Source organism: Grammomys surdaster, unplaced genomic scaffold (genome assembly GCF_004785775.1).
Source record: "Grammomys surdaster isolate TR1022 unplaced genomic scaffold, NIH_TR_1.0 373, whole genome shotgun sequence".
Classification (NCBI taxonomy): Eukaryota; Metazoa; Chordata; class Mammalia; order Rodentia; family Muridae; genus Grammomys; species Grammomys surdaster.
Genome location: NW_021604792.1, coordinates 31,815 through 45,302, shown reverse-complemented (window position 1 = coordinate 45,302; position 13,488 = coordinate 31,815). Strand labels below are relative to the sequence as shown.

Genomic DNA, 13,488 nt, shown 5'->3' with positions numbered 1-13,488 from the left:
CATTGGACCAGAAAACAGTTTGAGGTTATTAGGGCCACCCCCTCTTATAAGACAGAGTTGGGTAATATAAAATATATGTAGGAAATATTATCCTGCAATTGTATCATTCAAGGTAAAAATGTATTTGTAAGTGGGCATAGATACTGTGGCAGAGATACAAAATTGAGTTAGTGTAAGTCAGAATCAAAATATTGAAAAGTCTCGCCAATGGGTAAATCATATGTCAACTCACTTGTGCATGTGGGCTTCTTAGTGACCAGGTCTTTGACTGTTATAGACTCACTTTCCATTCTTCCCCACAGTTGACAAGCAACTGATGAAGCTGCAGTCCTCTACACCTGTAAATGTTTCACTTTTACATGCCCTGGCCCTACAGCCTTGTCTACTGTCCTCTGTTGTCCATCTCAGATTCCTGCTTATCACTAAGATTAATGTTACAATTTCTATACAAGACAAAGTCTATAACATCCATCCATTCCCAACCCTTGAGCATAGCTACTGATCTATTTTTTTCTTAAAAAGAATGAAAGTCCCTATGAACAAAAACCTGTACACTTTGTTTCAGTTTTGAAGTAATGTAGCGAGATTAGCATAGACTTGGTGGTCCAGCATAGAGTACAGGTATAGTAGTATTTTTCAGGTTACTGTATATGTCCCTATTCTGATTTCATTGCCTTTGTTGCTATTAAATTCTCCTTGCTCCAGCTGAAATGATTAGAATTTATTAAAGTTTCAGAGAGTCAGACATTAGTTCATGTGTGCATATCCATCCATAAAAAAATTCAGATGTTTGGTAGAAAAGGTAGAAGAATTAGCATGCCTTTAAGACTGATTTCAAAACACAATTCTCTAGCTTATTAAATACTTATTCATTAAGAAGTTTATATTACTGTCATCTTAAAAAAAAATAAAAGAGAATGATTACACTCAGATAGCAGTTTACAAAATAGAAAGTGGTAGCTAGGATTTTTCCCATCATAAACAATGTATCATCTGTCACATTAAGGTGATCAGCCACCTTGTCTGAGTGACAATGAATGACCTCAATTACTGGGCCTTTTCCCCATTTTACTGTTATTTATCATTTGTCCTAAAATTGAGGCTTGAAAATTATCAGAGGATTCTCACTGATATGGAGAAGATAAAGGTACAATCAATAGTTTCTGAAGAAAGTGAAAATACTTGGTATATAAGCAAAATGTTAAGAATAGTGATGTCATTACAGTTACAGGTATGCAACAGAAAATGACATAGGCTCTTTAGAAAAATCCATGTTGACCTGTTTAATCAATGAAACGACATCACTCAATGGAACATCACCTGAGATAGTGGAGAAAGGTAAGAATTAACAGTAACAGTGACTAATATCTGAAACTTTATAAATAACATATTCAAATTTTTGTAAAATGTATCACCAAAATTTGATTTAAAATAATGCTTCACTTGACCTTGATATACAGATATAATCATTGTGTAAACATTATATAGAATTAGATTTTAGAAATATTGTAAGAGGAGCTAAAGACTATTTTATTTAGAGTTTGGAAACAATATTTGCAGGTAAAATAAAGGTATAACAATTGACTGGGTATATATCTGAAATCACAGTACAAAGGGGTTGTAGCAGAATGATTGTGGCTTTGAGTCCAACCTGAGCTGTGTAGTATGCACCTGTGTCAACAGACAGTTTAAGCAAGCAACCATGCATTGTATAAACAAAGGAGAGGTACTTTAGAAAATAAAAATAATTACTGCAATTGAAAATTTAAAAATATTCTAATAAGAAAATATAGGCTTAACACTCTAGATCATTCTACCTATTGTATCAGATGTGGGAAGATTAAAATTAAAAAAATAAGAAGTTAATTCTTTTTCTTTTTTGTATTATTTTGATTGGATAAATTTGTCATGATTTCTGGAAGTTATACTTTAACATTTCTTAAACAAAAATTTACTAGTTCTTTGTAATTCTATTGTTACTGATCAAACCCAAGGAAATAATCAGTAAAGACATATTTATAATTAAAACCAAGACATCTCTTCGTGACAGGAGGAAAAATTTAAAGTATTTTACAATTATAAAATTAAATTAGGGTCCAGAAAGATGGTTCAGCAGTTAAGAGCACTGATTAAATTCCCAGCAGTGACATAATATGTCACTACCAATTATAATTCCAGTTCCAGGGGATCCAACACCTTCTTATGGTTTCTGACTGTATTATATATACATATATATTTATACATATTATATATATACATATTGTATATATTTATACATTATATATATATATGCGTAACTATATATGCTGAAATTGTTATTTCTCAAACATCATCAAAAATCTTAACACAAAGTAAAACAAATGGAAAATAAACAGGGATATTGTCATAGCACAATGCTGGCAGTCAAGTTGATACATAAAAAATGAGTATTTAATTTTTGTGGTATTTCTGGTTTAAATACTGTAATAGACATTTAAAGTAAAACATATTTTTGTGTACACAGGTTGTGTAAAGGGGTCCAGGTCATACACGTGGATTTATGTCTTGATGGGGAACATGCTTCGTGGGATAGGGGAAACACCAATAGTACCCCTGGGAATTTCCTACATTGATGACTTTTCAAAAGGAGGACATTCTTCTATGTACATCGGTAAAGTACAGAGAATATTATGTTCAGTGCTTAAGTGTTCTGAGTATAAATTTGAAATGGTAGCATTGCTAAACTAATCATTTTACATTTTTATGTTTGTTTATATTTTATGTATATGGACATGTTACTTGCAATTATGACTTTGTCCCTAATGTAAGTAGTGTTTGAGTTGGCCAGAAGAATCTCTAGTGCTGCTCTTAACCACTGAGATATCTCTCCAGCTCGCTAAGTAAATTAAGATTTCTACAAAAATATTATTTCAAGAAATTCATTTTGAAACATTACATTTTAAAATCTACTGTATAAAAATCATACATTTACAAGTTCAAGGTGGACGAAATCCCAACATGTAAATGGGAGGTAGGCACAAAGTCCTGTCCTTAACTAGGAGCAGTTAGCAACTGATAGATATTGGGGGAAGGAGATTAAGGTTTTTCTAACAGTGTGTTCTCTGATGGGTTGACCATGCAGTGTTGACAGCCATCCGCAAGAGGATAAAACTACAGTAGATGAGATTTACAAAAAGAAGGTACAAACTTGGTTGGGTAAGAAAGTGTGGATGCATCTGGGACAAGTGGAATATAATTAAAATTTGTTGTGTAAAGAAAAATATAACTATGTGCACTTTGGTTCTGATGGAATGATTTTGAATATTTGCAGGTACTCTGCATACTATAGCAATGATTGGACCAATCCTTGGCTTTATCATGTCATCGGTGTGTGCTAAACTATATGTAGACATTGGATATGTAGACCTGAGTAAGTAGAATTAGAAAAAGACACCAGAAGGCGGTCTTTCAAATTCCAACTACCATGCCTTCAGGTTACTGGTTTCATTCTTTCAATAGTTGCATAATTATTTTCTTTTTGATATCTTAAGTGGTAAATAAATGTTCATTATTATATCAAAATAAATTCCATCTCTTGCTTATGTCAACCTTCTACCAGTAAGTATAAAATGTGGCACTAGGGAGAATCTTAATTTAGATGATCAGATAGAAAACAAACTGATTATTATAGAGCCTTATCATCTGCACTTTCACTTGGTGGTAGACTGGATTTAGAAATCCAAGAATTACAGAGTTAAGCTTCTGGAAGATGCTGTGTCAGAATTAATTAAAAGATAACAAGATGCATACTAGGTGATCCTTCTGGCCATTCTCTTGCCTCAAAGCAAGTATTACTTCACACTTCAGGAGAACTGGTCAATATGTGGAAACTCTCTAATCTTCAAGCCCTCCTTCCTATGAATATCACATCTCTCATCTCCATCAATCCAAAGTCCATACAAATAATATCCAGCTTAATTCATGCTTTTAGGCCTATCCTAAATGTTAGGTCTTCATCTTGCATCTTCAAGACCTCATTCTGTCAATCAACCGCCAGATCCCTCCCTGGAGAATCTCCTTCTCCACTCTCTCTTCATCAAAAAGCACTCTCCAGTCTCTGTATTCTTCTTGCATATAATATGTCTTCATGTCCTTAAACCACTTTGTGTCTGGTTTTCTTTTTCTACTTATCTTCATAAACAATTATCTTGAAAGAAAAATCTGAATTTAGAGGACATTTCATTTTCCCCTTCCAATCCACTTCTCAGAGGTCATCTGTTTTCAGTGGCTCATTGTTTTCACTTTTTCTATTTTTAGATATCTAAATGACTTCTTAGCACTCAACATGGCAAATGCAGGGCCCACGGCATAACTCTAAAAACTTGTATTGTTTTCTCTAGTCTTTTTCTTTATGAATATCTTAACCTTCATTGTATAATTGACTTAATCATTATATAACTTTCTTTCACATAATCTGACAACAGCCCCTGCCTCACTCTTTCTCAATGCTTCCAAAATATTTTTAATACAGAACTCTTACTAGTGCTTACAAACTTACAGTGATTTCAGATCAGAGCTCAGTGTGGCAGCCAGGGTCTTCAGAAGTAGACATAATGTTTTCTGTGATCACATTTATCTTTATAATTTGACTTCCTTTCCTCTCTCCCACTTTTCTGTCATTGATACTCTCTGCAGTAAGCATGACTATTGGTGGTGTGACTCTCAAAAGATCCTTTCATCTCACAGATATGAACATCTAGTGAGGAGTTCTCCTTCTCTTTCCATTAGCATCATTCTTATACTGTCATCCAACATGTTCTCTTCTTCTGAGATGCCACACTTCACTGACTCCCTGCTGAAGCAGAGGCCGCCAAATGCATGATGATCTCTTTAGATGCCATAGGAGGAAATCTGTTTCAATATATAAGTAGTTGGTGTATAAACAAATCTGTTTTTCTATCTCATCAGGACTCAGTGGCTTCAAAGTTATTTCCAAAGTAGAGTTGACATCAAGTTGGGCATGAGAAGGCACATGCCTCCAATCATGTTCTGTACAAATCCTTACACAAACCCCGTCTCATTCACTTCCAAGTTCACCCTTGTTTTCAAAACTCATAGAGAGTTGTAGCTGGAAAATATTTTGCTGTATTTAGAAATAACTATCTGTATTGTATTAGAATTCTTGGGAATTAGGTGGCTAAAAGTGGATTTTCAGACCTTTTGCATCTTCTCTTATTCAGCAATTACTACAATAAATTGGATGTTTTTGGATCCTTAGCTAACTCTTGCTGTACTAAAAGTAACAAAATTTTCATAACTTTGTCTCCATATAGCTCCTTAGTACTATAGAAAGGTGAGTTTTGCTATAATGTTATATTTAAAAATTTCAAAACAAAAGTCAGATCACATCTGTTATCAACAATACTATTGTATGTCTAGTGATCATATCTATTATCAAGAAAACTGTTGTACATCTAGTGTCAGTGCTAGGATAGTGCTAACCCTGTTCAGTGAGTCTGAGTGTGTCTTTTTATGACTACTTAGGAAGATTTTGAGAAGAATTGGAGTCATGTCTTTTCTGAGTGCTAGGCCGAGTTATTCAGTGAATCAACTACTGAAAAAGTTTTTCTCTGTGTTTTTGCTACTGTGTTCTAATTAGCCACAGGACTGTCCAGGGTTTCCAACAATTCATCACTCAGCTTTCACGAGTTCTGATATCTTTAGGTAGTTCCTCATCATTTAATGATTGTGAACTATCATTCATCATTCACAGGAGTGTGTTTTGAGAGCTGGCATTAATATATCATTCCTCTTCTCAATTCAGAAGAAATACAGTTGAAATAAGAAGGGCAACAAATTCCTCAGGTTGAAATTCATCTTTTCTGGGTTTCTCTTAAACTCAGACATTCACTGTGTTCCTTCCTCAGCTCTTCCATTGTCTGCAATCAATAGGGCTGTATATCCAGCAACTAAAAGAGACAGATTGGTGCTCGCCCATTTTTAGAAACAATGTTAACCTTCCTTCTGGTGCTATACTGACCTCAGGAGCAGGTACCAACAGCCATTTTCAGATGATAGTGAATGCTCATGCCTTGCCTTGGTTTTCAAGCCATCTTGAAATCTCATGATCTAGGAGACCAAGAAATTCTCAGACATTTCTAGCCACACCTTGTTCTTTATGTAGATGTTGGTGATTTTTATCCCAGGTCCCGATACATATATGGAAACTTTTTCTGGGCACTGAGTCATCTTCCTAGACTTGGTTTATCCACACTAAAAGCCCCAAATCTAATATTATTATTTGTTGAATATATATTATTGATAATTCTACAGTTGCAATAGAGTCTATATGTAATATATATGGCTGGTTCTTGACAATGGAAGTTGTAAGATGTCATCAAATGATTAACCCATTCCCTACTTCTAAGTTGACAAACACTAGCAACAAATTTGCATTTTAGGATGTATAAACTATAGTTTGGTTTCTTTATCTATGGAGGCCAGCAGTCTTACCAACATTGAGTTTCAGGATGATTTCTGAAAGTCCTGTTCTAATTATTCATTCCAGGCAGTATCCGAATAACTCCTCAGGACGCTCGTTGGGTTGGTGCCTGGTGGCTCAGCTTCATTGTGAATGGACTATTATGCATTATTTCTTCCATACCCTTCTTTTTTCTACCCAAAATTCCAAAGAGGTCACAGAAGGAAAGAAAATATTCATCATCTCTTTATGTACTCAAAACAGATGAAGAAAAGAATCACATGACTAATTTAACAAAGCAAGAGAAACAAGCTCCTGCCAACATGACTGGTAAGGATTCCATAGTCAATCAATATGCACATGTTAATCCCACTTAAAACTGAGAATATTTCAAAACAGTATGTCCAACTTATCTATTTAACTTTTTTCCATACCAAACTTTTCTTAACTCAGTCTATATTTCCTATTAAATATGATATTTCCTGTCTTATTTACTTTTCTATTGCCATTAAGAGACACCATGACAGAGGCAACTTATCAAGGAAATCATTACTTTTGGCAACTCACATTTAGAAATGGTTAGAGTCTATGAAACATGATGACAAAGAAAAACACAGCAGACAGTCAGGCATTTTGTAGGGCAGTAGCTGACAACTTAGACCTTGATACACAAGCATGAGGCACAGAGAAATAGAAGGGGGTGGAATTGTTAACTGGGAATGGCTTAGGCTTTGGAAACCTGAGAGTCTACCCTCAGTGACACCTGTTTCAATGAGACCACCAACTATAAGCCAAGTATTCATACATGAGCTTACAGAAGACATTCTCTTTCCAGGTACTACGTTGCATGATTGTGTACAAAAAATAGAATTACATTTCTTGCTTTTAGTATGGAGAAGCACATGGCTAGGGTGATGACTCAATGCTGGGAAAGTTTCTGTATAAGCATGAGAACCACCAGCATCCATGTATAGCGCAACGTGTGGCTTGATGTGCCTGAGAATGTAATGGGTTCCTAGGTCATAATCCAAGATCGAGGATCATTCTAGATCACTGAAAGCTTTTGTCTCAAAGGAATTAGGTGGGAAGTTACAGAGAACTGTCACTCATTGTCCTCCTTTGGACTCTGTGAGCAATTGCCAGACAACTGTCATGCTCAACTCTGTGCAAGTGTACACACACACACACACACACACACACACCTCATGTGCACTCATATATAATGCATACACATATCAAATAATAAAAGAAATAAGACATCTCATAAAATTATATTTATTGTAAAAAAGAAGGAATATATTTCTTTCAAATATTTTAATTTTGGTGGTATTAGGGATCAAAGTCCAGGGCTATGCACATACTGGTTGTACATTCTACAACTGAATTATATACACAGCCTCCATATTTCAAAGTTTAGTATAGAGCATCAATGATAGTTTTAAGAGTTAAAATCATTTATTCATTCATTCATTCATTCATTTACAAATGATATTAACCACTGTTTGTGAGGTGCTTGTCTTCTTCCAAGAAGCTATGATTCAATCCAGTGAGTTCCTTGCTACTGATAAGCATACATAACTCATGTTAAAATTGCCTATTCTTAGATGGACACCTGGATTAAACAGAAACAAATTCCCAGAAAGGTTTCTTTCTGGGAACTTAGAGTAAGATTTTTTTTCCTGGTAATTGTAAAAAAATTACCTGTGAAAACATTCAAAAGTGAGTGAAAAACTCATAGTAGTCAAAGTAGTTGGTGGCCATAATTTAAGTAGCATTTCCTGTTTAGTGGTATCATTACTTTTGAATATAAATTCTGAGGTTCCGTGCAGAACCAAAGAGAAGCTATGGTCAACAATGTGATTAAGCAATAAGTACAGAAAATTAATTGAGACAGTGAGGTGTTGATAATAATTTTCATGTTGCAAGGAGGAATGTTGCAGGGGGGAAGGGAGTAAATAAGAACTAAGTATATTGAAACAGACTGATGGCAATGCTATAATGAAAGCTACTCATTTGAATTCTAACCTGTGATTTTAATTTAAAATTGGAATGGGGCATCAGAATGAATTGATGAAATAGCAAAAACCAAATTAATCGCAATTATAATGGTTCTGGGGACCATGAGTTGAAGGCTACTCTGGACAATGAGACCAATGTAAGACCTGTCTCAAAACACCACCACCAAAAACTAAATCAGTGCAATAATTTATGATGGTTTGTGTTTATTTCCAATTTAATAGATTCCAGAATCACTCAGAAGGCAAGCCTTTGAGCATGTCTGTGAGGAATTGTTGACATTATGTTAACTGAAATAGGGAGATCCCAACTCAATGTGGGTAACACCTTTCATCTGCTGGGGTTTTTAAACTAAATAAAAAGGAGAGAACAAGCTGAGTACTCATTCCTCTCTGCTTCTTGACTCTGGATGCTGTATGACCAGCTACCTCTGTCATTATCATGACTTCCATATAGGGATGCTGTGTGTCCTTAAACTGAGAGCCACAATACACCATTTCTTTCTTGAGCTGGTTTTGTCAAGGTACTATTTCACAACAAGTAACTGAAACAAAACATAACCCTTTGACAACCTTTTCAGGCTTACTTTGAAATCAAAGGACAAGTTCTCAGATGTAGCCCAATACATTCCTCTTCTTTCATTTCTTCATTTGATTACCTTCTTCACTCCATCACCCCAACCCAAGGACATTTCTGTGCTGGAGATAACTATATTGTTTGGTTTATAATTGAGGATAGTTCAGTTTTCAACAAGATTAGCATATTGATATTGGCCATGAAAAGATAACATCACTGCTTTTTTTTTTTTTTTTTTTTTCTGTGGAAACTGGGCAGTGCCTAATAACAGGGTTTGATTGGTTCCTCAACAATGAGTAGTTAGAGATCAGAAACCATGGTATTGTTTTGTTTTTATACTGTTATGGGTATTCAACCCATAGCATTTTGCATACTAGGCAAGGGTTCTAGAGCACCAAGGTTTTGAACCTTAGCCTAGATATTACAAAGAACTTGTTAGTGCACTGGAGAGACAGATCAGTGATTATAAGAGCACTTGCTGCTCTTGCAGAGGACCCAACTTACCTTCCAGAAACCTCCATGGTGGTTCATAATTCTCTGTAATTCCAGGCCTGGAGGATCCAATTCCCTTTTCTGACCTCCAAGGACAACCACATACATGGATGCACACACATACAGACAAACAAATTTTTTGTTGTTGTTTGTATCAAGGAATTTCCAGTCAGGTATAGTGGTACATGGCTCAAGTCTCAGCACTTGGAATGCAGAGATGATTTTGTTAGTACTCTTGTGTTAATGTGACCTACTTGTTAGTGTTTTATCCTAAAGCAGATGGCTTCAGTGTTGCCAGGTTTGGTGAGGCAGTGTTTCAGGTATTTTCCTTTAGTGCCACAGTATTCACTGGGGCAGTATTTTAGGCAGGTAACTCAACTTAGTTGTATTTGCTGGAGCAATGTTTTAGGCAGATGGCTTACGTGCTGACATATTTGCAGAGGCAGTGTTTTATAGAAAAGCTGCCTCCACAAATATAAATTCATGCTTATTATTTTTGAACATCAGTGTTCTTCATTCTGTGGTGATCAATTATTTAAAATTTTGCTTAGCAAACTGCTTAGTTAACATAAGAATCACATTACTAAATGCCAATAATAGGAAACATCACATACAGAATCCATGTTTCATGTTTCAGCATATTTCCTGATATCGGTTTAAACCGAGTATTTGCTGAATAAACAGGTAAGTGGATTGAAAGGTATTTAAAACTAAGATTGGGAAGAACTGCCAAGTATCCACTGAACAAAGCAAGTAACAAAACAGAGCAGACAAAAATAATAATTATGAGCCCAAATGACCAAATACATAATATAATTATGGAAATGATTGAATAAAAGTGTTCATGAATCTGCTTATAGCAAGATTTCAGATCACTCTCTGTTCTATGTATTTGTATAATTTAAACTCATACATATAAGTAGAAGATTAGGATGTAAGGAATGTTTAAATTGTACAATAATGTTTTCTTCACTCTTGTTATTTCAAGGCTTTCTACGGTCTCTGAAAAGCATCCTTACCAACGACCTATATATTATATTCTTGATACTGACATTGCTGCATATCAGCAGCCTTATTGGCTCCTTTACTTACATGTTCAAATTTGCAGAGCAGCAGTTTGGCCAGACAGCATCCCAGGTGAATTTTCTGTTAGGTAAGACAGATTGTTTAATAATTTGCTTTACAGATGATGTATAAACTGAGGAAATGCCTGCTCCATGGTTTGGTTAAGGGAAAGGTTTTTATTGTCGATATTAGTGACAGAATGACTAGACACATATTGAAGGATCCTGAGCATAAAGAGAAAGAAGCAGACTCAATATGGCTAGCAGCCAGGATCTAGCCAGGGCTATCTTTGAGAGAGGTAAAACTTCCAGGGAATAAAGAATAGAGAAAACACAGTGAGAGAAATGAGGGCCAGCATTAAAAAGAAAAAAAAGAAAAGAAAGGAAATAATGGGTGAGAATATATCAAAATAGTAGGGTGATGGGGGTGAGCTGGGGTTTATGGAGAGGTGACAAAGGCTAAGGCAAGCTTGAACTTTGCAATGTGTAACAGTATCTGTGATGCAGAAGGAGCTGGGAGGCCAGCATGAGCTCTGGTATGCTAATAGACAAACTGGTCTGTAATGGCCCATTCTGCCCCATGTTTGGGGCTATTATGTAATGGCCCAAGCTGCTGTTCCAGTTTGCAGGTCAGGGTCTAGCAAGAGAGAGAGTGGGGATGGAGGGGCAAGAGACGCAAAGAATGGAGACAAGATAAAGGGTCTGATCAAGTCTCATTTATTGAAAGGAAATCCTGAGTATTTATATGCTTTACCACGTGCCTTTTCCTCATGGACAAGCAGGGGAACACAGTTAAAGGCACTATGTCATGTGCCTTGCAGCATGGATACCACATGCACCTTGTAGCTGGGGTCACTAAACAGCAAAATAAGATATGTGAGAAAACCAAGATGTTTATCAGAGTGTGCTCAGATGTTGTGGGCTGTTGAAAACAAGTCTCTTGTCAGGGTATATGGCTCTAGATGGCTGCAAAACTTATAGCTGCTTTCTGTTAGGACTTGGCTCCCAACAGATCCCTCTTTAAAAAATTTTTTTTTCAAAAGGGAAGGCTCTGAAAACTTACGGAAACTGTGCATATCTTAGGTTGGAACAAAGGATCCCAGCCTCCCTTTCCCATCTCTGGATACTCAACAGCCATTGGTTGAGCTCCTGTCTTAGAATGGTGAGGCCTCCCAGTTATGGGGTAGTGTCTTGAGGTGTTCTCTTACCCATCATTGACTATCCAGCTTAGCACATAAGTTAGGGGTTAATCCTTGTCAGTCTTCATGACAGAGGTTTTAGAGTCCCCTACTTCCAGCCTGTAATAACAGACCTGTTTGGACTTCATTTTAATAGCGCCTATCTGTTGTCATACGAAAGCCATCAGTCTGTTGAACAGCATGAACCTAAGAGACAAGAGATTCAACAATGCCTGAATGGTTGGTATAAAAGCAACACTCTTTTTTAAGGGTAGCACACAACTCCTTCTGTTGAAACACTCTATTCTGTAGCACTACTTCAGCTAAGAAGGATAATGAATTTAAAAATGCGTTATAGCAGATTCCATTCTTTCTAAATCTATAGAAGTATCGAACTGACCATAGCTTTGATCTTAACAAAACAAGTAAGGAAACCCCCGTCCCTGCCCCAGTCAATCTCAACCCCCCAAAACAACTATAGTAACTGTGGTAATGGGTTTTCTCCTGTGTCTAAACAATGTACCCCCACTAAATCATAAGCCAGGGAACCAAGAATCCAATAGAGCCACCCCAGAAGTGTGGGTGGTGATGTCTCCTTCTGCATTGTGAACTTCCCAAGTCAGGTATGCTGGTTGATCTGTTCCAGTTTGAAGGCAATTATGAAGCATCTTCATGTTTCCTACAAAGAAAAAATATGCTTCTCAGGGGGTTTTTCCACACTGGATTTGTTATTATTGTCTATTTTTGTTTGATCAGTTTCTCTAGCAGCCAGCGCGCTGCATCTGCTGTTTGGGAATATATGCAGACAAAACCTCATCTCCAGATAAGCACTGGATCTGGCCCATTCCAGGTTCCAGTTAATGGGCCTTTCCAGAGAACTGTTGCAAAATTCTTTTTGGTATCAGGATGACAAAATCTAGCTGCAGCAGATTTTCCTTCAGACTTCATTAGGGCTGTACATAATCAATCCCAACTGGGGATAACAGATCTCAGTCCCAGAGATTAATGGGAAGGCCTGAGATGAGATAAGGCTGTATATTTCCTGTATTTTCTTCTTTATCTTTCTACATCAGCACCTTAGAGCTTTCTTGTAGGTTTTGACTTTGGCCAATATCCCTTAGATTGGTTAAGGTTGGGGTCGGAGGCAAGGTGTTGAAGCAATCACTTTGTTTGATAATAGTCACATCAGGCCCTGTATCAATCAAGCCTTGGAAAGCCTTTCCATCAAGCCATATTGTCATCATAGATTTTTGTTTAACTGTAGGTTGTACCCAGTAAACACCAGAGGAACCAAAGCCTTGATCCCCTCTCTTAGTTAGGACTCTTATATTTGTGATTAGTAGGAAACAATGGAAGTAACAAGAGTTCACCTATCCTCCTTCCTGTAAGAATGGTGACTATATTACGTATTGCCTTGGCCATTACCTTAATCTCATCTTGATAATCATTGTCTATAACTCCAGGAAAAATTTGTAGTCGCTGCATAGTAGCACTACTTCTTCCCACTATTAGGCCAAACACATTTGGATAGAGCAGTCCAAACACTTCGGTAGGTAAGGCCTCACGTCTCATTTCTGGGGTTAATACTGTGTGGGTGACAGAACTGAGGTCTAGTCCTGCACTTCCTGGTATTGCTCGACTAAGTTCTTAAAGGGGTTGCTGTTTGCTGGTATGAAACTGACCACCCCATAAGCCTGTTTTG

General features: G+C 36.6%; 1 protein-coding gene across 3 annotated transcripts in view; it reads left to right on the top strand.

The window, feature by feature from the left end:
* LOC114632352 (solute carrier organic anion transporter family member 1B2-like) overlaps positions 1-13,488 on the top strand; it is a 63,108-nt gene that overhangs the window by 29,845 nt on the left and 19,775 nt on the right. For all 3 annotated transcript variants that reach the window (XM_028780889.1, XM_028780890.1, XM_028780891.1), the window contains 5 exons: positions 1,226-1,338; positions 2,504-2,650; positions 3,311-3,409; positions 6,548-6,790; positions 10,533-10,697. In XM_028780889.1, the coding sequence (XP_028636722.1) occupies positions 1,226-1,338; positions 2,504-2,650; positions 3,311-3,409; positions 6,548-6,790; positions 10,533-10,697 (767 nt within the window). The remainder of the gene's footprint in view (positions 1-1,225; positions 1,339-2,503; positions 2,651-3,310; positions 3,410-6,547; positions 6,791-10,532; positions 10,698-13,488) is intronic.